Below are 23,843 nucleotides of genomic sequence, written 5' to 3'. Positions count from 1 at the left end.
TAGAATTTCATGCTGCACCAGAAATTTTCTTATGAGAGAACAAACAAGTGTTTCTATGGAATTTTCAGTTTTGAAATTTCTATCCAAAATTTTTCTACCATGTCTACATTTTGCAAAATCAAATTCTAGTTATTCTGCGCATCCATGCTTCTTTTCATGTGACTTGTTCTTTTTGTTTTTCTTTTTTCTTTCCTTTTTTATGGCAATCCAAAATGGCACCAATCCTGCTTCTGTAAATCACCCAAACTTCTTTTCTATATATATATGTATGTATATATATTATATATATATATATATATATATAAATTCTATAATTATAAGCATAATTATAATTAGGGTTCAGCAAAACTTGCTTCACCACATACTGAAATTTAGAAATAGCAGTTAAATACTATTCCACTACCATAAGATTTCTCCCAGACAGATAAGTGGTGAAGCAATTTTTGCTGAACCCTAATTATAATTATACTTATAATTATAGAATTTTTGTATAAGGTTACTGATAATGGTTCTTTTAACATACCGAACTACTTGGTAAAATTATTAATTATTAACTGATTAATTAATTTTACCCTTTATTATTATTGATATATATATATAACATCCTCAAGGAAGAGACTTGCCTACAGCTATTTTGTTGAGAGGTATGAGAAAGATGAAGCACCAGACATCTGCTGTGCAGAGTACAATGAAATGTTACCAATTTGACTAAATAGTAAAAGTCATTTCCTTTTCAAACCCCATGATTTTTGTGACCCCAGAAATCACTACAATTGCTGGTTTCGCCAAAAAATAACAATAATAAAATGAAAGATCAACTATAGGCGCAGGAGTGGCTGTGTAATAAGTAATTTGCTTACCAACCACATGGTTCTGGGTTCAGTCCCACTGCATGGCACCTTGGGCAAGTGTCTTCTACTATAGCCTTGGGCTGACCAAAGCCTTGTGAGTGGATTTGGTAGACAGAAACTGAAAGAAGCCCGTCGTATATATGTATATATATATATATATGTATGTGTGTGTATGTGTTTGGCCCCTCAACATCGCTTGACAACCGATGCTGGTGTGTTTATGTCCCCGTAACTTGGCAGTTCGGCAAAAAGAGACCAATAGAATAAGTGCTAGGTTTACAAAGAATAACTCCTGGGGTTGATTTGCTCGACTAAAGGCAGTGCTCCAGCATGGAAACAGTCAAATGACTGAAACAAGTAAAAGAGTAAAGAGTATACAAATTGCCAATCAACCTGAACCCCAGTAAACGACAAAGCAAATCCACCACCAGTTCCACTAATAACAATCAGAAGAATTAGTTCTTCTGAAGAATCGGGTGGTGATATGGAAGAGAGAAAGATTGTGTGTTCCAGATGCAGACAACTCCTCATATTTTACAAAGTGAAGCAGAAATAAATGACAAGGTGTGTGATCTGAAACTAATAAGTAAAAGAGCAGAGGTGTTCTGTTTCAATTCAGATTTCTTCAAGAATGGCAGCTTCTTCAGCCAATTACTATACTTTTTGCAAACCAAGCTTCTTAACTACATAGTAATTTTCAATACCTTAAAACTATCGGCTATATATCATCATCATCATCATCTTCATTTAACATACATGTTCCATGCTGGCATGGGTTGGATAGTTTGACAAAAATCTGATCAATCAAGGACTGCCTCATACTTCACTATCTGTCTTGGCACCCTTTTTACAATTAGATGCCCTTCCTGATGCCAACCACACCATCATTTTGAGTCTATTTTCCAAGTCTGGAAATTGCATGATGACCATTTGTATGTGGGGGGGGGGTGAAAGGCTAGTGGTTAGGGTGTTGCACTCACAATTGCTAGATCGCAGTTTCAATTCCCAGACCAGGCGGTGCATTGTGTTCTTGAGCAGGACACTTCATCTCACATTGCTCTGTGGTCGCTTTAACATCTGACATGTGGCACACCAAGCACCTGTTCAGACAATGTTGATTTGATGGAGAGAGTAAGTTAATGTGCAACACGAACATTCGATCACTATAAACGTATCATTTTGAGCAGGTCATTCGGTAAAAGCTGAATTCTCATACATCATCATCAATGGGGAAGTCCATCACACATACACTCACTCACACACATACACACTCACATACACACATATATAAAGGGAGAGAGAGGGGGTGAGAGGCTACATGCATATGCATGTGGGAATGCTTCTTGCACGAGTTTTTGCATGATACAATTTGTACAACAATAAGGCGGCGAAATGACAGAAATGTTAGCATGCCGGGCAAAATGCTTAGCGGTATTTCGTCCGAGTTCAAATTCCGCCAAGGTCAACTTTGCCTTTCATCCTTTCAGGGTTGATAAATTAAGTACCAGTTACGCACTGAGGTCAATGTAATCGACTTAATCCCTCTGTCTGTCCTTGTTTGTCCCCTCTATGTTTAGCCCCTTGAGGGCAATAAAGAAATAAGGAACATTAGGATGCGGGGCAAAATGCTTAGCGGTATTTCGTCTGCCACTACGTTCTGAGTTCAAATTTCGCCAAGGTCGACTTTGTCTTTCATCCTTTCGGGGTCAATAAATTAAGTACCAGTTACACACTGGGGTCGATGTAATCGACTTAATCCGTTTATCTGTTCTTGTTTGTCTCCTCTATATTTAGCCCCTTGTGGGCAATAAAGAAATAAGAATACATCCAGTAGTTTGGCAGTTTCAACATGTAAAAACCAGTGGAATAAGAGACAAAAAAAGAAACCTTTACTTAAAAACAAGGGTTGGTGACTGGAAGAGTACCTGGCCAGAGAATACTACCCCAAGTGATCTCCTCCAATCCATCCCAGCATGGACAAAAAAAAAAACAGGACTTGAAAATAATGATGATAATGGCATCCAGTTATTTCCTGTCCAACAAACTGTTTGCATGCTGGGAAAACTCCAGAGTAACAAGCTATTGAATCAGCTGAAATAAATTGTTATATTCTAATGGAATGCTGAGTATTTTCTTCCCATTCGTCAATACATACACACAGTGAGGGCGCGTGGCTTAGTGGTTAGGGCATTCGGCTCATGATCGTAAGGTTGTGAGTTCGATTCCCGGCGACGCATTGTGTCCTTGAGCAAGACACTTTATTTCACGTTGCTCCAGTCCACTCAGCTGGCAAAAATGAGTTGTACTTGTATTTCAAAGGGTCAGCCTTGTCACTCTCTGTGTCACGCTGATTTTCCCCGAGAACTACGTTAAGGGTACACGTGTCTGTGGAATGCTCAGCCATTTGCACGTTAATTTCACGAGCAAGCTGTTCCGTTGATCGTATCAGCTGGGACCCTCGTCGTCGTAACCGGCAGAGTCTTACATACACACACACACACACACACACACGTTACATATGTGTGCATAAACCATTTGCAACAGTTATAAACAAGAGTAGCAGCACAGAATTGAGTATTTCTAACCCTACTGTTAATATCATCCAAATATCTTCTGGAAAGATCCGACAGTCTTCGCAAAAACAAAGGTCTGTTGGATTGTGTCGTTCTAGATCATAAGTTTGTTGGATCGAAGCTAAATAAACACAACCAAATCTACATGTCCCCTAGTGCAGCTGCATGCCCTGGTATAAATAGCAGTAAATCTCCCTCAAAACCACAGCATAATGTCTTAAAAACAGGAGGACTGTTTAATGTAGTTCTGGATATACTTTACCTTACAGAAAGGCAGGATAGTCATGGATGGAATTCTTGTGAATGTAGATTGGCTCAATCATTGTTAATCTGAGGGTAAACGACAATGTCAACCCTATGTGACTTAGGAGGAGGAGGTAGGTTGGTAGGAGAGATTAGGAGAGGTTTGGATTAACTGATTCATAAGGTATGTCAAAGATAAACCAAGATGAATTTAGGAAAAATATAATAGGGCCACATCTTTGATTCACAGGGTTGTTGGTGCTACAGCATACCCACTAATTTTTGTAGATTTTTTTTCTTTTTTACCTTAAATCAAGTAACCTGCACAAAAAAAAAAAAGAAGTCCTTCCCTGGAGCAATGATTTTAACCCACACTCTATCTGCTTCTGCAATGATGTCAAACAGGCAGGATTAATGAGATATGTTGTCACACAAGTATGGAACTAATTGGTAAAGGTTTAGGCATGTGCAGACAATTCGCCGATTGAAAAATTGGCTGATTGGATAATAAGTCGACATGTGGAAGTATTACTCATGGAGTTCATCAAAATGAAACAAGAAGGCAGAAAGCTTCTATACAAAGGGTATGCCTTAATTATCAATAGAACCAAAAAAGAAAAGACTTGTTGTACATAATATCTTTTTATAAATAAATTGTTCTTGTTTGTAAGTGTAATAAAACTTTTCATAATTCTTACTTTGTTTTTAAAAAATGTCAATATATTGTCCAATTGGTCAATTGTCCTGCCTGTAAGTTGTCTGTCAGTCAATTGTCTGTCGATAAATTGTCCGTCTACCAGCTTTGGGTGGCCCACCTCCAAAACCCAAGGTAAAAATCTAAGTATTATGTGGGTAGAAGGGTGAAGATAAGAGGAAAATAGAAAGAATAAAGAAATGTGAAAAAGGGAGAGAAAGAAAAGAAAAATTTTTAATGAAAGTGGGAAGAGGAAAACAGTGTTTTTAATAAATGAGAGGAAGAGATAGGACTGACTGATGGTTGCTTGGAACCATCAGTGTGAAAATTTAATTGCTTAATTAAACTAGTTAAATGAACTATCAGTAGGCTTTTAGAAGGAATTGCTTCTACAGTGCATGGGAAAGAAAAGAAAAGACATGACAACAACAACAACAAAGACGACAATGGAATCAACAACGGTGGCAGCGGTGAAGATGCGAATTGAAAAATAAGAGAAAAGGTTGGGGGGTTGAAGGAGACAGGGGGATAGGGGGGTGGGGGAGAAGAATGCAACAACAATAACAACATCTATCAACATACATTAAAAGATTTAGAAAGAAAGAATAAAAGAAAGAAAGAAATGTTTTATTAGGTAAAAGCTGAAGAAAAGACAAAGCATAGCTTAAGGGGGGGTTGGTCTTTACCTGAGGTGTTGTGTAACTTTGGTGGGGGGGAAAAAGACAATAACAACAGTAGCAGCAGCAAAAATAAATACAAAAAAAGGGAGTACAAGGGAACAAATATAAAAAAAAAACTCCTCAATAACAACAACATTGAATTTAAAAAAAAAAAATAAAATGAAAATTAAACAGTAGTGATAATGGTGGAGCTGTGAGTATTTTTTAGTGAGTGATGGGACAGACCGAGAAGATTGTACACAGTTTGGTGTTGCAGGTACCATTCAGAATGGAGTGCATGTGTGCATATACATGTGTATATGTGCACGGGTGCGCATGTGTGTATGAGTGTGTTAATTGTGCTACTATATTTCTGTTATGTGAAGGCGCATGGCTCAGTGGTTAGAGTGCCGAGCTTACAATCGTGAGGTTGTGAGTTCGAATCCCGAACTGGGCTGCATGTTGTTTTCTTGAGCAAGACACTTTAGTTCACATTGCTCCAGTTCACTCAGCTGTAGAAATGAGTTGCGACATCACAGGTGCCAAGCTATATCGACCTTTGCCTTTCCCTCAGATAACACTGGTGGCGTGGAGCGGGGATGCCGGTATGCATGGACGACTGCTGGTCTTCCATAAACAACCTCGCCCAAACTTGTGCCTGGGAGGGTAACTTTCTAGGTGCAATCCCATGGTCAATGTCATGACTGAAGGGGGTCTCAGATATATCTGTTAAAAAGACACTCTGCAATTAATTATGGAAGAATAACTCATTACTAGTTTAACGATTTGGAAATAACTCATTACTAGGTTAATGTTTTGGAAATTTCTATGGAAGGTTCAAATTTATATCACTTTAAAACAAGGCAGCTTATATCATAGGACCCAGTGTGATTTCTTGTGGGTCTATCAGATGTGCAGGTGTTTGTTTGTGTTTGCTAGAGTAAATGACTTGCACTCCGTCGGTTATGATGACGAGGGTTCCAGTTAATCCGATCAATGGAACAGCTTGCTCGGGAAATTAACATGCAAGTGGCTGAGCACTCCACAGACACGTGTACCCTTAATGTAGTTCTCGAGGAGATTCAGCGTGACACAGAGTGTGACAAGGCTGGCCCCTTTGAAATACAGGTACAACAGAAACGGGAAGAAAGAGTGAGAGAAAGTTGTGGCGAAAGAGTACAGAAGGGTTCACCACCCCCTGCCGGAGCCTCGTGGAGCTTTAGGTGGTTTCGCTCAATAAACACTCACAACACCCGGTCTGGGAATAGAAACCACGATCCTAAGACTGCGAGTCCACTGCCCTAACCACTGGGCCATTGCGCCTCCACTGATAGAGTAAATAAATCAAAGCCAATAGGTAGAAAAGCAATAGCAGAAGCTAACACTGCCTGTTCCTGAATTGTTTCTGTATTGAAAAGGACAAAAAGAAAAAGAAAAGGAAATGTCCCTATACCAACAGAAGAAACATTGTTTAAACAATAAAATAATATAGATAGGAAATAGTAGAGACTAAAAACACTTTAGCTTCAATGACGTAACTGAAAACAATTACGGAACAGCTGTAAATAAGTGGAATAATTTTTTACCTTTTACTTCTCTTGAATATGATTAATAATTGGACACGCTACACTGCTATTAATTTATGCCCTATGTCCAACAACTGTTTCCTTGATAGCTAAATGCCCTGTGGATAGTTTACTGTGAGTACTGTTTGGTTTTTTGACTCCTTATTTCCAGTGTGTGTGAGTATCAATTGGTTAGAAGTACATGAAGTGGAGTTGATTGAGATATGTATGTATGCAATTATATTTAACACATTCATGTACAATCAGACATAAAAAGACCTTTGCTATGGGAATTGTCGCTGAAGAATGTCCTCCTTATAGTTAATGTTTGTGAAAGCACATCCCTGAGCAATGAATGACACCACTGGACCAAAGAACACACATGTTTCTGTGTTGTTCCATTTGATCACCTATGGTCCCCATATCCATTCTTCATAACCCACTAAAAAATAGCAGTTCATATCTTCAAACAACAAATAATATATTTGCTGTTGTGCGCAAAGCTTAGTCAAGCTGGAATTAATTAACTACAGGTACACAAAGCAATGTTGATTGAAATATATGATGCCCAATTATATATAGCATGTTCTGTACATTCAGAGACAAGGAAATGCTTGTTTTGATATCAAGTTATTTTACTTTAAAAAAAATTTAAAAATTCAGGATTATAATATATTTCTAGTAGAATATTTTCATATTTTTGTAGACATTTTCCTTGTAAAAAAATTTAACACTTTAGCATTTAACCCTTTAGTGTTCACATTATTCTGCCAAAATTTATGCTTTTCCATCCATTGTTTTGAACTAATCATGCATTATCTTGTAGCGATGAGATTTTGACGAGGAAGCTGTTAATTTCTAAAACGATATTGTAGGGTTGGTGTGAGAGACCAGATCTGGCCAGTTTGCACATAAAACAGGCAGAATACTTTTGGCCGGATATGGCCGGTTTAAATACTAAAGGGTTAAACCATATCTAGCTAAAATATTATATCTGTCTTATGTTAAAACCAGCCAGATCAGGCCTCTCACACCTACCCTACAATGTCAATCTAATGATAACCAATCACATTATCAAAATTTTTAAGGTACAAGATAACGCATGATTAATGGAAAATAACATGGATACATTAGCATCACATTTCATGGAGTAATCTGAACGCCAAAGGGTTAAGAAATATATACGAGTGTGGATGGGTGAATGGTGCCATGCAGTGTGTTGCGTACTGATGTCTTTCATAGCTCTGACTCAGGCACAGATTGTTCGTTCTTGTCTGGGCGAGAAACAACCATCACTTGACTATTCACACTTACTGACTGACTGACTCATTCACACTTTTCACTATCTTGATACTTATCAAACACTATATATGTATGTGTGTGTGTGTGTGTGTGTGTGTGTGTGTGCATGTAAATATGAGGAGAGAGAAAGAGAGAGAGACTAATGCATGGAAATACAATTGTGTGTATGTTTGTGTGTGTGTGTGTGTGTGTGTGTGTGTGTGTATGTGTGTGTGTGTATGTGTGTGTATATATATATATATATATATATATAAAATCAAAATAAGCAACAAGGATATCTAAGGTGGTGTAGTACCTACTACACTACCTTGGATATCCTTGTTGCTTATTTAAAAAAGGGAGCAGTAAACTCCTCTGCTCACAAAAGGGTTAATATATAATTATATACACACACACTATATATCATTTAATTAATACAAACCTAATACATATATATTACATACATATAACATAGGTAGAGGGCTCCGAAAGGAGTCTCAGGGAGTAGCATCCCTGCCTTCCTAAGCTAGCTTTCCACTACATTTCTTAAAAATTATGGTAGAGGTCTTGGTCTCGGGACTTCTCATGTCTAGAAACAGAGGTTGGGGGTAAGCATAGAAAATCCAGCCCCCAAAAAAGCCTCATGTTAGCAAAGGAGAATGAGTACCAGCCAGCCAGCCAGCCAACCCGAAGGTTGGGGTGAGCTGCACCTGCCTGACTCAGTTGCTATGGCATTGAGGTAGATCTGGCCACCCCTGTTAACGGGGACAAAACCCAGATTTAAAACACTGGACGATGATGATGATGATGAATACACATATAATGCAACAAAAAAAAAACACCCCTGTAGACTGTGATAGTCAATAAAACAGAAATAAAACTTGAAAATTATTTCTTTCCGTGTGATCCAGTACAGTGTTAACGACTCTTCCTGTTTTAAGTAAATTCTGTTGTCGATCTGCTCCTACTGGAATAAATTAAATGAGTCACCCATTAACATGTTCAACAGTTCTACAGCCAGAGTGCAGTTGTTTTACATAATACACTTTATGCAGGGTGTATCTATTTATACTGGTCAGTGCTTCAGTATCATGTACTGTGTTAAGCCTATTTCTGCAACGTTCTCTAGAGTTAGCTCCACTAACAGGTTTGTAGACTTCTTATTGACCACTTCCCTGCTTCAACAATCCATTGTTTTTCTAATGATTCTTTAGTGAAGGAGAATCTACAGATATTTTCTCAATAAAGATTTTACAGCTTCAGTTGCCAGATAAATCTGATTTTTTCTTTTCATGTTTGTTTTCTTTGCATTTTATTTTAATCTTTCTCAATGCCATTTCAATAGTGCATGTGTGTATGTTTTTTTTTGTTTTTTTTTTTTTTGTAGCTCTATTCTTTAACGACTTTTGTTTTATCCTTTTCAAACTTTGAATAAATTGTACCTCTTTCCTTATACAGAATACTGGAGTGCCAAGTAGGTTAAAAAAAAAAAGAATTTATCTGATAATTCAATACATATACATTCACTATATTCAATCATATAGAGCAAGTTATCCCCCACCTCCACCTTTTTTTTTATGGTTCAGTCAAAGAGAGAGAAGCCACATCAATGACCACTTTCACATTTTCCAGGGCCTCCAAACATGGTTGAAGAATGGAAGGGAGTTATTCTCAAACCAAAGTCCTGGCCTGAAATATTGTGGCAGAATGGACTACTCTGAAGTTAAAATGGTCAATAAATTACATTGTTTTTTATCATCATCATCATCATTTAACGTCCACTTTCCATGCTAGCATGGGTTGGACGATTTGACTGAGGACTGGCAAACCACATGGCTGCACCAGGCTTCAGTCTGATCTGGCAGAGTTTCTACAGCTGGATGCCCTTCCTAATGCCAACCACTCTGAGAGTGTAGCGGGTGCTTTTATGTGCCACCAGCACGAGGGCCACTCAGGAGGTACTGGCAACGGCCATGCTCAAATGGTGCTTTTTACATGCCACCTGCACAGGAGCCAATCCAGCGGCACTGGCAACGACCTCGCTTGAATGTTTTTTCACATGCTACAAAATGTGAACCCTCTGACATGAAGTTCCTCACACAGCTTCCATCCATCCATCTTTGCTACGCACTATCCTGAGAGGAGGGTTATGAAAGTAGAGTCCTTGGACACTTCTTCCAGTGAGGTCCCTGTCGCAAGCAACGATTATTAGACTTTCTGGTTGGATTCCCAGGCATGACCAACTGCGACTATGGATATTATCCAACCATCTTGTTCTTGGTCTAACCTTAGGTCTCCTACCACTTGGGTCAGCTTGAAGAATCCATCTTGTGATTCTTCCCTTTGACATTCTAATTACACACACATCTATACCTAACTATATATATCTTTTTTTTTTTAGGTTTTTACTTCTCTTTTCTTTTTTTATATCATCATCATCATCATCAACATTTAACGTCCATTTTCTTTGCTGGCATGGGTTGGATGGCTTAACAGGAACTGGCAAGGCCAGGGGCCACACAGGGTTCCATTGTCTGTCTTAGCATGGTTTCTACAGCTGGATGCCCTTCCTAATGCCAACCACTTTACAGAGTGTACTGTGGTGCTTTTTATGTGGCACCAACACCCACACCAATACTTTTTTATGTCATACCAAATATATATATATATATATATATATATAAATTAGAAAAAAACTACCTTTTATCAATTCAATAATGAAAAATTAAATTATACCATAATTTTTCATTATTGAATTGATAAAAGATGTTTCTTTTTCTAATTTATATATATATATATATATATATATATATATATATATATATATATATATTATATATATATTATATTTTGTGAAATTTGATTTAGTATTTCTAAATTGAATTTTTCCCTGTAAGTTTGGAATAATATTCCCTCATATCATTATTATCATATATATATATATATATATATATTATATATATTATACACACACACGTTAAAGATGTGACTTGTTTCTCACTCCTAACACATATATATCATATATATATATATATATATATATATTACAAATGATAAACAAAATATCATTTATGAATGTTACATAGGTGCACATAGACATCACCACCAGACACTGAGACACCCCCCCACACACACACACACACATTAAACATCTGATTAATTGAACATGAAATTCATTTCAACACTGTCCACTTTATATCTGCAAAAGCATTATTTCAGAACGCCAAGTGTGTGTGTGTGTGTGTGTGTATGTGTGTAAATGAGCATGTGTGTATATGTGCATGACTGTGTATGTATAATTTTTATCATTCAATGTCTTCGGTTTATAAATCACCAGTCTGAGTTCTGCATTGCTACAATTTCCAGTTGATGACAGATGCAATATAAAACTCTAAAACCCCAGAGTAGCAAATCTGGGAAGACATAGAAATTATTCCATGCTGTCTTTCACGATATTGGGTACACTTGTACTTAATTTCACACACCAAACTACCATCATTATTTGCTCTCTCTCTCTCTCTCTATCTCTCTCCCTCCCTCCCTCCCTCTCAAAGGCAGCAAGCTGGCAGAGTTGTTAGCACGCAGGATGAAATGCTTAATGGTATTTCACCCATCGCTATGTTCTGAGTTCAAATTCTGTTGAAGTTGACTTTGCCTTTCATCCTTTCGGGGTCGATAAATTAAGTGCCAGTAAAATTTTGGGGTTGATGTAATCGACTAACCCCCTCTCACAAAACCTCAGGCCAAAAGGATTATTTGCTCTCTCCGTTTTGTGTAATTTTTACATACATACAAACATGCTCGTGGAAAAGGTAAACCCAAGAAGAGATTCCATGTTTTTCTGGGTTACCAGCAGAATTGTTAATGCTGCACCTCTTGCTGAAGAGGATTGGCCTGCAAGAGCCCTGTGCTGGGGCCACATAAAAAGCACCCATCCTGGCGCCATGTAAATAGCCACCAGTGCATCCAGCTGTAGAAACCGTGCCAAATCAGCCTGGAACCTGGTGCAGCTCTCCTGCTTGCCAACTTTGGTCAAACTGTCCAACCCATGCCAGCAGGGAAAGCAGACATTAAATGATGACTATACATACATACATGCACATATACACATACATACATATATATATACACATACACACTACACACATAATATATACATTATGTGTGCACAGGCATGGCTGTATGGTAAAAAGTGTGCTTTGCAACCACATCATTCCAGATTTAGTTGTGTGTGTATTTGTGTTTGCTCACCACTGCTACCATTCTACAAACTGGTGTTGGTTTGTTTACATCCCCATAAATTAGCACTTCAGTAAATGAAATCAAGAGAAAAAGTATCTGGTTTAAGAATAAAAAAAAAAAAAAAAAAAAAAAAGATGAGTACTGGAGTTGATTTGTTCAATCAAACACTTCAAGGCAGTGCCCCAGCATGGCCACAATTATCAATTATTATTATTATTATTATTATTATTATTATTATTTAAAATCAGTCTTATTTGGCTCTGAGCAACTTAAAGTTTTGTGGGTCTCCAAGAGAAGCCCGCCACCTTCAGGCTTACACATAAATGTATGTGTCAACTGTTCTGCAGATTTCATGTGTGTACCTGTGCCTAGCAGTTTCAGTTGAATCGACAATCAATCAATCGAGAGACAGATATATATATATATAATATAAAAGCTGTGGCTTAAAATGTTAAGGAAAGCTGGTAACTGGAAGCCCACACCACTGACATGCCTCTAAGCTTACAAACAATAAATTTCAGAAAAGCTGAATCTCAAGTATTAATAAATCTCCGATCGAGATGTAAACAGTAACCGCTCGACAACGTAAAATGTACTAGCCATCTGAATGTGGCTAGCCACTGGGGGTGGGTGTTACTGACGCTTTTAGCCCCAGGAGATCGACGTCTCCAGCTGGCCTTAGACACATCGAAAACCGGTGTTTACCATACGTTGACGAGAGGCAAAAACCTTGAAACTATAGTTTGTATGTATCACTTAGGTTTTCGAGGGAGGATGACCTCCCTTTGCAAATATCATAAGGGCACAGAAATTGTGTCTAAGGCCAGCTGGAGACGTTGATCTCCTGGAGCTAAAAGCGTCAGTAACACCCACCCCCAGTGGCTAGTACACTTTACGTTGAATCTCAAGTGGTTAGCAGAAAAGTAACAGCAGCAGTGAAAGAGAGAAAGAGACAGGAAGAACGTAAAGGGTAAAAGTCAGTCCATCCTAAACTCAGTCCTAAACCAAGAGAAACAAATGAAGCCAAGACAACAATAAATACTCCACAGTGGTAACAAAAGAGCCCATGCTGGACGGTTTGATGTTAGGACCAACTTGTATTCATCTGTACAGAAGGAGCAGGATCAAGAGGCCAGCCTGTTAGCATATTTTGAAGCTGCTCCCATCACTAGTAAACACATGGCTTCGCTGTGGTCATTTCAGCATCTATCCTGCTGCCAAGCCAACAAGGGTCCGGTTTAACACTTCAACATTCGGATTACTCTGTCAAATGTAATACATACTTATTCACATTATTTCGAATTAGTTATGCATTATCAAATAGCTTTGAGATCTCGATGATGCTACTGTATATTCTTAGAATGACATTGTAGGCTAGGTATGAGAGGCTGGATCTAGCTGGTATGAACATGAAAACAGGTAAAATGCTTCAGCCGGATGTGGCCAGTTTAAATGCTGAAGAATTAAACAAGGCATAACCAGCTCAAACATCCTAGCAGTTTTATGCTAAAACCAGTCAGATCCTGCCTTTCACACTTAGCCTACAATGTCCAACTAGCCACGCCAGGTGCAGGCATGGTTGTGTGGTAAGAAGCTTGCTTCCCAACCACATGATTCCTGGCTCAGTTCCACTGCATGCCACCTTGGGAAAGTATATTCTAGAGCCTCATGCCAAACAAAGCCTTGTGAGTGGATTTGGTAGATGGAAACTGAAAGAAGCCTGCATGTATGTATCTGTGTGTGTCTTTGTGTATGTCTGTCCCCCTCCCTTACCGCAGCTTGACAAACTGTTACGTTTTCATCCCCGTAGCTTAGCTGTTCAGCAAAAGAGACTAACATAATAAGTACCAGGCTTTAAAAAAAGAAGAAAAAAAAATACTGAGAGTCAATTGATTTCATTAATAATTCTTTGAGGCCCCAGCTTGGCCGCAGTCTAATGACTGAAACAGGTAAAAGATATAAAAGATAATCACATTGTTGAAATCTCAAACCTACAAGATAATGCAAGATTAATTCAAAACAAGGTGAATAAATAAGCATTACATTTTAACATGGTAATCTCAATGCTAAAGGGCTACCGATTACAGTGATGTTAAAGGAGAATTAACTGATGTGAGAGTACTCAATACCGTGGAAAGAAGAGTGGAATAACAATGTTGAACAATTGTAAGCTTATATCAAGATCACATCCTTTTATACTTTCGACTGATGAGGTCATAATAAGTCCAAAACGTCTCCAGAGTTTCACGACCTGTTTGGAAATCTTTCGTTACACCTCTGGTGACCTCTTCAGTGACTCTCCATCCCATGTGTCTCCTGTTTTGTCCAGAAAGTCGCTGAAGAGGTCACAGGATGTGTGACGAAAGATCTCCAGAGTTACCTCCCGTTAGAAGGGTAATTTGGTCCTTGACTGTTTTTGCTGTCTCACCTCCTAATAGATTAATTCTAGTTAAATGATGTTTTTTCTTTTAATATTTCCCTGTATTAAACATGTTAGCATTAACTTAAACTTTGCCTTTGGGATAGGTCAAACTTGGTGACCCTGACTGAGTGATGGTGGAGAGAAGGTCAGTTGAAGTTTAAAATATGTGTGTGTGTGTGTGTGTATGTGCGTGTGTGTATTTGTAGAGAGAGAGAGAGAGAGAGAGACAGACAGAAAGAAGAATCAGAGAGGAGAATCAATACCGTTGTTAGGCGAACTAGAAAATGGCAGTGTGAACTTGCAGAGCATGTAGCTTTAAGTATATCTGACTGCAAATGAATTCAATTATTAAAATGTCACAGCGACCACCACCACCACCATTAATACCATCACCACCACCACCATTAATACCATCACCACCACCACCATTAATACCACCACCACCACCACCACCACCATTAACACCATCATCAGCGCCACCATGATCAGTGTTATTGTTAACTGTAAGAAAGAAGGAGGGGGAACACAGAAGTAGAAGGGGGTGAGTGGTTGAAATTGAGGAGAGTCACAGTGAAAAAATAGCTTCAGGTCAGACATTAATAAATTGTGTGTGTGTGTGTGTGTGTGTGTGTGTGTGTGTGTGTGTGTGTGTGTGTGTGTGTGTATACCAATGTCTGTGTAGGCATGTGTGTCAATGAAATGTCTACAATTAGAAATGAAAAAGCAGCAAAAATAAGAAAGAAATTATCATTGTTGTTATTATTATTATTATTATCATTAGCAATTTTTGTATGAGACCAAAGACTGGATTTTTTGGATTGGTTTGAGTTTCATTTCTGGCAAAAACAAAACCGGTAACTAAAAATCCCTGATCAAAATCCGCATTTAAAGTTCGGTTCATGGCTCAGGAGGGGGAAAGACATAGTTTTTTTTATTCTTTCCATATGTTTTGGGGTTTTTTTCTTTGTTTCGGTTTCCCCCCTTTCCCCTCCCCACCTATTTATTTCTGCCAGATTATGAAGCTGTCAAATCAAAAGTGATGACTGTCTCAACCAAAGAACTAGCAGGCAAAAAGGTTGAAGAAAAAAAAAAAAAAAGCAAGATACAAAATAATCCAGAGAGAAAACTAACAAGAACTACTTAAAAAAAGAAAAAAATATAAAGATGAATTTGTTGATGCGATCTATGTATTATGAATATGTGTGTGTGTGTGTGTGTATATATTTCTTTACTACCCACAAGGGGCTAAACACAGAGAGGACAAACAAGGACAGACAAATGGATTAAGTCGATTATATCGACCCCAGTGCATAACTGGTGCTTATTTAATCGACCCCGAAAGGATGAAAGGCAAAGTCAACCTCGGTGGAATTTGAACTTAGAACGTAGCGGCAGACGAAATACCGCTAAGCATTTCGCCCGGCGTGCTAACGTTTCTGCCAGCTCACCACCTTATATATATATATATATTATATATATATATATATATATATATATATATATATATATATATATATATATATATGTATGTATGTGTGTGTGTGTGTGTGTGAGTGATTAATCCATGGTTATAGCTGAGAATAGTTGAGTAATGAAGATATGAAGTAACCATAGCGAATGAGCCAAGAGTTAAAAGATTAACAAATGAGTGGATAAATTGAAATTAAAAAAAATATTATTTACTAACTAAGAAATAATTAAAAAAAAGAAAACGAAATTAAGAAAAAAAAAAGTTGAGTGAGATTTTTGAAAAAAAAAAAAAAAAAAAAGAAAGGAAATGGAAGACTTGATTGGTAAAAATAGGCATCAACTTACTTTTTTGGTTATTTTGAAAGTCTGTAAAAAGATACCAATTTTTTTAAAGATCTACAAATTAAGAAGTTGGAACTAGAACAACCGAAAATTAGCAGTGTTCTAGAGAGAGAGACTACTTGAAAATACATTGACTACAGAACTTTCAATGTATGGACAGAGTATTATTATTATTATTATTGCTGTAAACTATCATACACTACAAAGATAACAGCGTACAGCTGAGTTCTTTCTTTTTCTTTTATCCCTTCCACCTCTAGAGCTACGGCAGTACTAAACTTGTGTAGAGCCAGTCATTCGAAGCATGCTAAGACAGATCAAACATTCAGAAGAACTGTTTAAATATCTGGAAGCAGTTTTTAATAAAGCAGGCAAGAAGTTCACAGTTAAATAAGCATTTAAAAAGAAAAGAAGATAAATACACCCAAAAGAAGGCAATAGATTAGGAGACGATGGAATAATCTTTAAAACAAAAGCAATCAAAACCTAAGATCTTCCTTTGCGACTTTGAGAGATTAGTAAAGGAGAAAAATTAAACAAGATCATCAACATCGTTACCATTGTGTTTCAAGTGGTTAACAGAGTTAGTATTGTAAAGAGTTTCAGCTTAGTAGTAAATATCAATGAGAAGGAGAGAATGGTGCTAGAAATTGTTACATATCTCCTTTTGGTACGAAGAAGACAAAATTGTAAAAATGGTAAAAAGAAGAATTGTTGGTTGGATAGTTCGTTATAAAAGTTTGTTAAAAAGAAAAGAAATATTAAATGAAATGTCTTGTTTCACTTGAAATGACAAGGAAATAAATTCAGACGAGTATTACACATGTATGTGTGTATGTATATATATATATATTATATAATATAAAATCATTCTGTCTGTGTGTGTGTCTTCTAGGATCTTGGGCATCCTCCATCTGATTGCGCTCAAATTTGATATGTAGATACCGATGGTACCAGGGCGTGTATAAGTCTTGAAAAAATTACAAAAATCGATTCCAGGTGAGAATGCGATCGATAAAGCCGTGGGAACGTGCATTTGTAAAATCGTTTTTCTTGGAATAGAAAAAGAAGTCTATCTTTATTTCTTCTTTTGCTGGTGTCTCAAATTTAGGTTAAATCAGTGTTTCTCAAAGGGGAGGCCTATGGGACGGTTGGACAAGTTGTTTTGAGAATATTTGATTTAAATGTTTGACAACTCAGCACCGTCCATTGAACGGGGGGGGGGGGCTTTTGCTCATATATATATAAATTTTATTTGCAGACACAGCAACCCCAGTTGCTAACCATGGACTAAAAAAATAACTTTTTTTCAGCTTATCAAACTTTGATATGGGAAAACTTTACAATCTTCTGCATCAATAAATCATTATTGTTCCTGAAAGTTGTTCTTTATACTTTCTACAGACTGCTTGAAGCTTACTAACTTCCTACACCTGGATCCATGGATCTTACCTTTACAAATACTTATATATGATATACACCAGAATCTTTGAATCTTACATTTACATATAATCATATATAATATACACAGCCTCGGAGGGAACAGAATGGAGATTGTTGTATCAATATGGTATAGAAGACTGTTTCAACAAGCATTAACAGGCTAAGGGGTGTAAGGCAAAGGAGAGAAGTGGCTGCAAATATACCACCTGCACTGACCCGTAATCCTCATACTTGCAACATGTGGGCTTCTTCATGCATCATTAGCACAATGATTTGCATACCCATTACATTTGACATAAGCATTATGACTGACAAAGAAAGAGTAGGTTGCTGGATCCTCATACATCAAAACTGATAGGGAAAGTCCATTATATATATATATATATATGGGTTCAGCTGCTCTGCATTGATAAGGGGCAAATTCCCTGAAACTAGTCTGCAGGTGCCTGACAAGCAAGGGGAAGCGGCTGACCACCCCTGTTCGATGGTTGTAATGGACACAGGTCCATGTGTTATAGCTAGCTAGAGGCGATGGCTTCTTGGAGTTAATCAACGGCAGCATTCATCCTATATTTCTGGACTGCCATATTAGCTTGGCTATATATATATATTTGAGTCTTTTGGGCCCCGAGGCTATATTTTGCTCATTTCTTATCCAGTTCATCCTTGTCCTTCATCCATCATCTTTAATTACATTTATTCATTTTCGTATGTCCACTTTTGTATCCTTGTTATCCTTATATTGTTTGATCTCGGCATTGTATTCTCCACAACTTTCTGATGGCTCAGACATATGTGTGGATGTGTATGTATGTATGTGTGTGTGTATATATATATATATATATATATATATATATATATATATATATATATATTACTAACCGTTTCAACTACATGTACAGGAAACTAGTATTGTATTGGCATCCTTTCTGTCTCGGGAGACAATGGAGTTGCGCATTTTTTTTTATATTTCATGTCCTGATACATTTCCTGCTGTGGCTGTGTAGTCCTATCCTGGACAAACACTCCCTCTGGCAGGTACCGCAAATGTAGCGAAGACTGTTCCTGGCTGGTTGTAGTGCCATAGTCTCTTGTTTACGTCTCTTCCTTTCTTTCCATTTCTCCTCTCTCTCTCTCTGTCTGTCACTCTTTTGTATTCCCTCTTTTACTGTACGTCGCCATTCTCCACGGTTGCCGGCAACTGCCTCCCAACTGCTAATATTGATGTTGCAATACAGGAAACTAGTAGTAATGTGATAAGTACATGTTGTTGAGACATTTAGTAATATTGAACTTTCATTGGCGAGTCCAGGACTATTGCAAAAGACACTTGTCCAACATGCCACACAATGGGACCGAATGCAGAACCACGTGGTTGGAAAGTAAACTTCTTACCACCCAGTCATGGCCAACGCCTGTTTGTACATAAAACAGGAAGACGATTTGGGCTGGATATGACCAGTTTAAATGTTAAAGGGTAAAAGAATTATAATGAAGTTTTAAAAGAAAATAACAATAATCTAGTAGAAATTTTTAAAAAATGAAAAAAAACAAAAAAAACTAAGAAAAATATAAATAGTAATTTCATATGGTCATTTAGAGAGGTGTGATGTAAATGACCTGACCGTATCTTGGGAGACTGCAAGTGTGGGAAGGAGATGCAACCAAATGTTTATAGAGACTAATAATACTAAAAGTTTTGGTGCACAGTTTAACTAAATCAAAATTACAGGAACATTAAAGTTAAAGTAAGACTAAGGGAAATTCATGACATTTTCAATACCAATGTTGTTTTTCTTTCTGTCTCTTTTTTTTTTTTTGCCTTTTAAGCAAAAACGAGTGGGGGGAGGGGGTAAAAAAAAAACCCCAAAAGACACAAATCTTCTGCCCTTATTTTCAGAACCCTAAAAGCTATAAGAGGCCAACTTGATAAATTTTATTTTCTCCTAGTAACTTCTTTCACCCAGATTTCAGATAAGAACTTTCTAGTTTTTTTTTTATGTTTTTAGTAATGAGGAAGTTCAAACAGAAAGCAGCAGAGAAGCAAACCATAGTAGTAGTAGTAGTTATAGTAGTAGTATGCATACACGTACATGTTAAGCACATGGGACATGCATGTCCAGGCTTTTGGGCTTGTATCAAACATGCAGAACACAAACAGTTATTATAGGTTTCACATCACACTGAATTCAGAAACAGATGGAGGGGTATCCCCCCACCACCACCAACTTTTTTTTTTTTGTTTTGTGACCAGCCATAGTTTGTCTGTGTGACAGAGTGATTTTTCTCTTCTAATGAGACTGAGAACAATGTGATGTGAGGTTAAGAAGTCTGATGGTGGGTAGGTAACTTAGGAAGAAACCATTGAAATAGAACTAGTCGTATCTCAACATTTTATAAATGTAAATACATATTTATTGAAATATAACAAGTAAAATCCCTGACCCTGCTTGCAGTACACCAACTTACTCGGTGTTTCACAACTGTTTTTTGCCTATGGATCCTTTTCATTCCTGTTTTACTCGGACTGGTCCCCATAGCTACTTGATGTTTAAAAAGATCCTATCATATTTTTATACATTATTTACATTGGACAGATCAGGAATTTCAAACTCCACCAGGACACCTGATGAAAGCTGGAGAGTACACCAGCCGAAATGTTGTGATGACAACAAACAAGGTGAGGACACTTATTTGTCCGATGTAAACAATGTACAGAATTCTTCATTTCTAAAATATAGAACAGTATTTTTTATAATTGAAAATTATAAAGAATTGTATAAAAATAACTATTAAAATATTTTGTATGTTGCAGAAGTATAGCCAGTTTATTGCAGGTAAATTTTACCAACAAAATCTTAGGTGGAACCTCAAGGACCATATGAACCCCGGTTGAGGACCAGTGAAATAAATAAACCTTATACATACATAATCTTCCAAAAGAATGTCACTTACTAGCAAATGTGGGTAGTCTTTTACTTTGCCTTTTGACTTGTTTCTTTATAAGCCTAGTACTTATTCTATCGGTCTCTTTTGCCAAACCACTGAGTTATGGTGACATAAACACACCAACATTGGTTATCAAGCGATGGTGGAGGGACAAAGACACACACACACACATGTTGATGAGACACACACACACGTGTTTGGGGTTGATGGAAAGTACCAGTCACATAACATGGGGTTCATGGTATCAACTCCCACCACCACCACCACCACCTCTTAAAATTGCTAGCCATGTGCTAAATGTGAAATTGTTATTATTATTATTATTATTATTATTATTAAGGCCATGAGCTGGCCAAATTGTCAGCACGCTGGGCAAAACACTTAGTGGTATTTTGCCCATCACTACGTTTTGAGTTCAAATTCCACCAAAGTTGACTTTGCCTTACATCCTTTAAGGGTTAATAAAATAAGTACCAGTTGAGTGCTGGTAATCGACTCATCTCCTCCCCCAAAATCGCTGCCCTTGTGGCAAAATTTGAAACCATTGTTATTACCTCCGCCTTAGCGAGGGCAGAGGTATTGTTTTCAGTCATGTGTGTATATCTGTTTGTCCATAGACAAGATATCTCAAGAACTACTGGATGGATTCAGATAAAACTTTCAAGGACATTTGGCCATGTGACTGGCACAAACTGATTAGATTTGGGGGTCGATCTGGTATCAGACAAGGATTCTGGATTTTTTCCTGCTTTTTTTACTTAATTTTTGAGAGCAGTTGAGTTCATTTTTAGTATTCTCATTTGTGAGAGTAGTTGAGTTTATTTCAGATATTCTCATTTTAAAAATCATCTCTGGCTAATCGTTGAGAGGATGTTGGTGTTGCCTTGGTGGAAGTTTGTGCTCTCTGAGAGCTCTTGTTATTATTATTATTACATAAAAGCTATTCCATGCTAATTTAATTAGGGATGTTCAAAAGATGAGTGTGGTGTCAATGAGTTTCCTCAAATTTCAGAAATCTCTTTTAGAATTCTTGCAGAATGCTGGTCGATACTTTTCTGCAGATTGGCAATACATGTCTTAACTTCAATATCCTTCAGCCTCTTAAGTAGCAGTTTGGGTGTCTTACTGAATATCACAGAAGAATTTTCACCTCTGTGTTTCACAATATCTTCATCTTTCTGGATAAGTCCTAATATTTCTCGATTTTCAAGTTTTTTTTATATCCCCTCTGTTATCATAGATATTGTGAAGTCTATGATCTTACACTGTGCTTATCTTTTCCATCTTCTATGATCACATCTGATCTGGCCAATCTCATAAAATTTTGTAATTATCATTTACCATGAGAGTCTTTGGTTTGTGTTCATATCACTTTTCAGTACTTCAAATCCATAAAATTGGCTAACATTCTAATGCATTTTTTTACCAACAGTCATGCCTGCATTTAAACTCATTTTGTGCTAGCTAACTGCACTCATCCCTTTTTCATACATTCTACACTTGCTCTTAGTTTTATCAATCTTTGTCCTTTTATCAAGTTCATTCTAATCACTTGTTATTGAGCTTCTATAAATGATACAGTTTATCATTTCAGATTTCCATCTGTCAAACACTACCAATGCTCTTCGCTTCCAAGATCCTCATGTTTGTGCCATAGATCAGATGGAGTTTACTGAAGTGACCAACTGTCACCAGTCTCCACATAAAGGGATATTTCTTCATGTCCAAACATATTACGGAAGAATGAAATGAAGGACATCACTCACATATCAGTGACACTTGCTTAAAACTATCACACAATGCCAAGGAGAGGAGACAATAGCAAAACAAACACACACACACACCATAGGTTTCTTTCAATTTCATCTACCAGAATTACTAACAAGGCTTTGGTTGGCCTGAGTCCATAGCAGAAGACACTTGGCCAAGGTGTCATGTAGTGGAACTGAACCTGAAATCATGTGCTTGGGAGGCAAACATCTTGCCACACAGCCATACCTGCAATTATTATTATTATTATTATCAAAATGCAGTGAGCTGACACAATCATTAGCATGCCAGGTAAAATGCTAAGTGGCATTTCATCCATCTGTATGTTCTGAGTTCAAATTCTGCTGAGGTCGACTTTGCCATTCATTCTTTCAGGGTTGATAAAATAAGTACCAGTTGAGCACTGGGACTGATTTAATTGACTTTACCCTTCTCCCAAAACTGAAGGTTATGTGCCAAAATTTGAAACCATTGTTGTTATTATTATTATTATTATTATTATGGTGAGCTGGCAGAACCATTAGCACACCAGGCAAAATGTTTAGCAGCATTTCATCTGCTTTATGTTCTGAGTTCAAATTACCCCGAGGTCGATTTACCGTTTCATCTTTTCAGGATCGATAAATTAAGTATCAGTCAAGTATTGGGGTCGATGTGATCGACTTTCCTCATCCCCCAAAATTCCAGGCCATGTGCCATTTGTAGAAAGAATTAATATTATTATTATTATCATATAATTCCGTTTTATATAAATTTAAATTCTGAAATTATTCCTCTAGTTTTGGATTACATAAAAGCATCTCTTTGAATGCTTCAAACAACCAAACGAAAAAAAATCAAATTTAAAAAAAAAAAACCTGGAAAAAAATTAACCAAACACATGAAATTCCCTTTACTGTTTAGACACATCTACCCAATCGCAACTGTCAATGCTGCAGCTTGAACAATTAATTAGTCTAATTTAATTACCATCCACGGAATACCAACTGGTTTATAAATTCGCTTTTTATTCTGTATTGAAAAGACAACTACAAAGTCCAATATGGCTTCAGTAAAAAGAGAAAGAAGGTGGGAGGAGAAAAAATAAGATGTTAGATAACATTATTGATTATTATTATTATTGATTATTGATTATTATTATTATTGATTATAATAAAACTGTTAAAAGGTTATTAGACATTGACCAACAGACACACACTTTCAAGCTTATGTCAACAACAAAATAAAATAAAAAACACAAATACAAAAAAACAAAGAAAAATTACAACAACAGTGATTTATAATATAGATAACAAAGCCTCGAATCTTTTTGAGAAATGATTTTGGTTAAATTGGATCC

General features: G+C 37.0%; 1 protein-coding gene across 5 annotated transcripts in view; it reads right to left on the bottom strand.

The window, feature by feature from the left end:
- Positions 1-23,843, bottom strand: part of LOC115224576 (arf-GAP with coiled-coil, ANK repeat and PH domain-containing protein 2-like) — a 310,532-nt gene that overhangs the window by 105,749 nt on the left and 180,940 nt on the right. For 4 of the 5 annotated variants that reach the window (XM_036513288.1, XM_036513289.1, XM_036513290.1 and 1 more), the window contains exon 12: positions 16,346-16,366. The exons of the other annotated variant lie outside the window; for it this stretch is intronic. In XM_036513288.1, coding sequence (XP_036369181.1) covers positions 16,346-16,366 — 21 coding nt within the window. The remainder of the gene's footprint in view (positions 1-16,345; positions 16,367-23,843) is intronic. 5 annotated transcript variants of the gene reach the window in all.

Source organism: Octopus sinensis, linkage group LG25 (genome assembly GCF_006345805.1).
Source record: "Octopus sinensis linkage group LG25, ASM634580v1, whole genome shotgun sequence".
NCBI lineage: Eukaryota > Metazoa > Mollusca > Cephalopoda > Octopoda > Octopodidae > Octopus > Octopus sinensis.
This window is presented reverse-complemented; position numbering and strand designations above follow the sequence as displayed.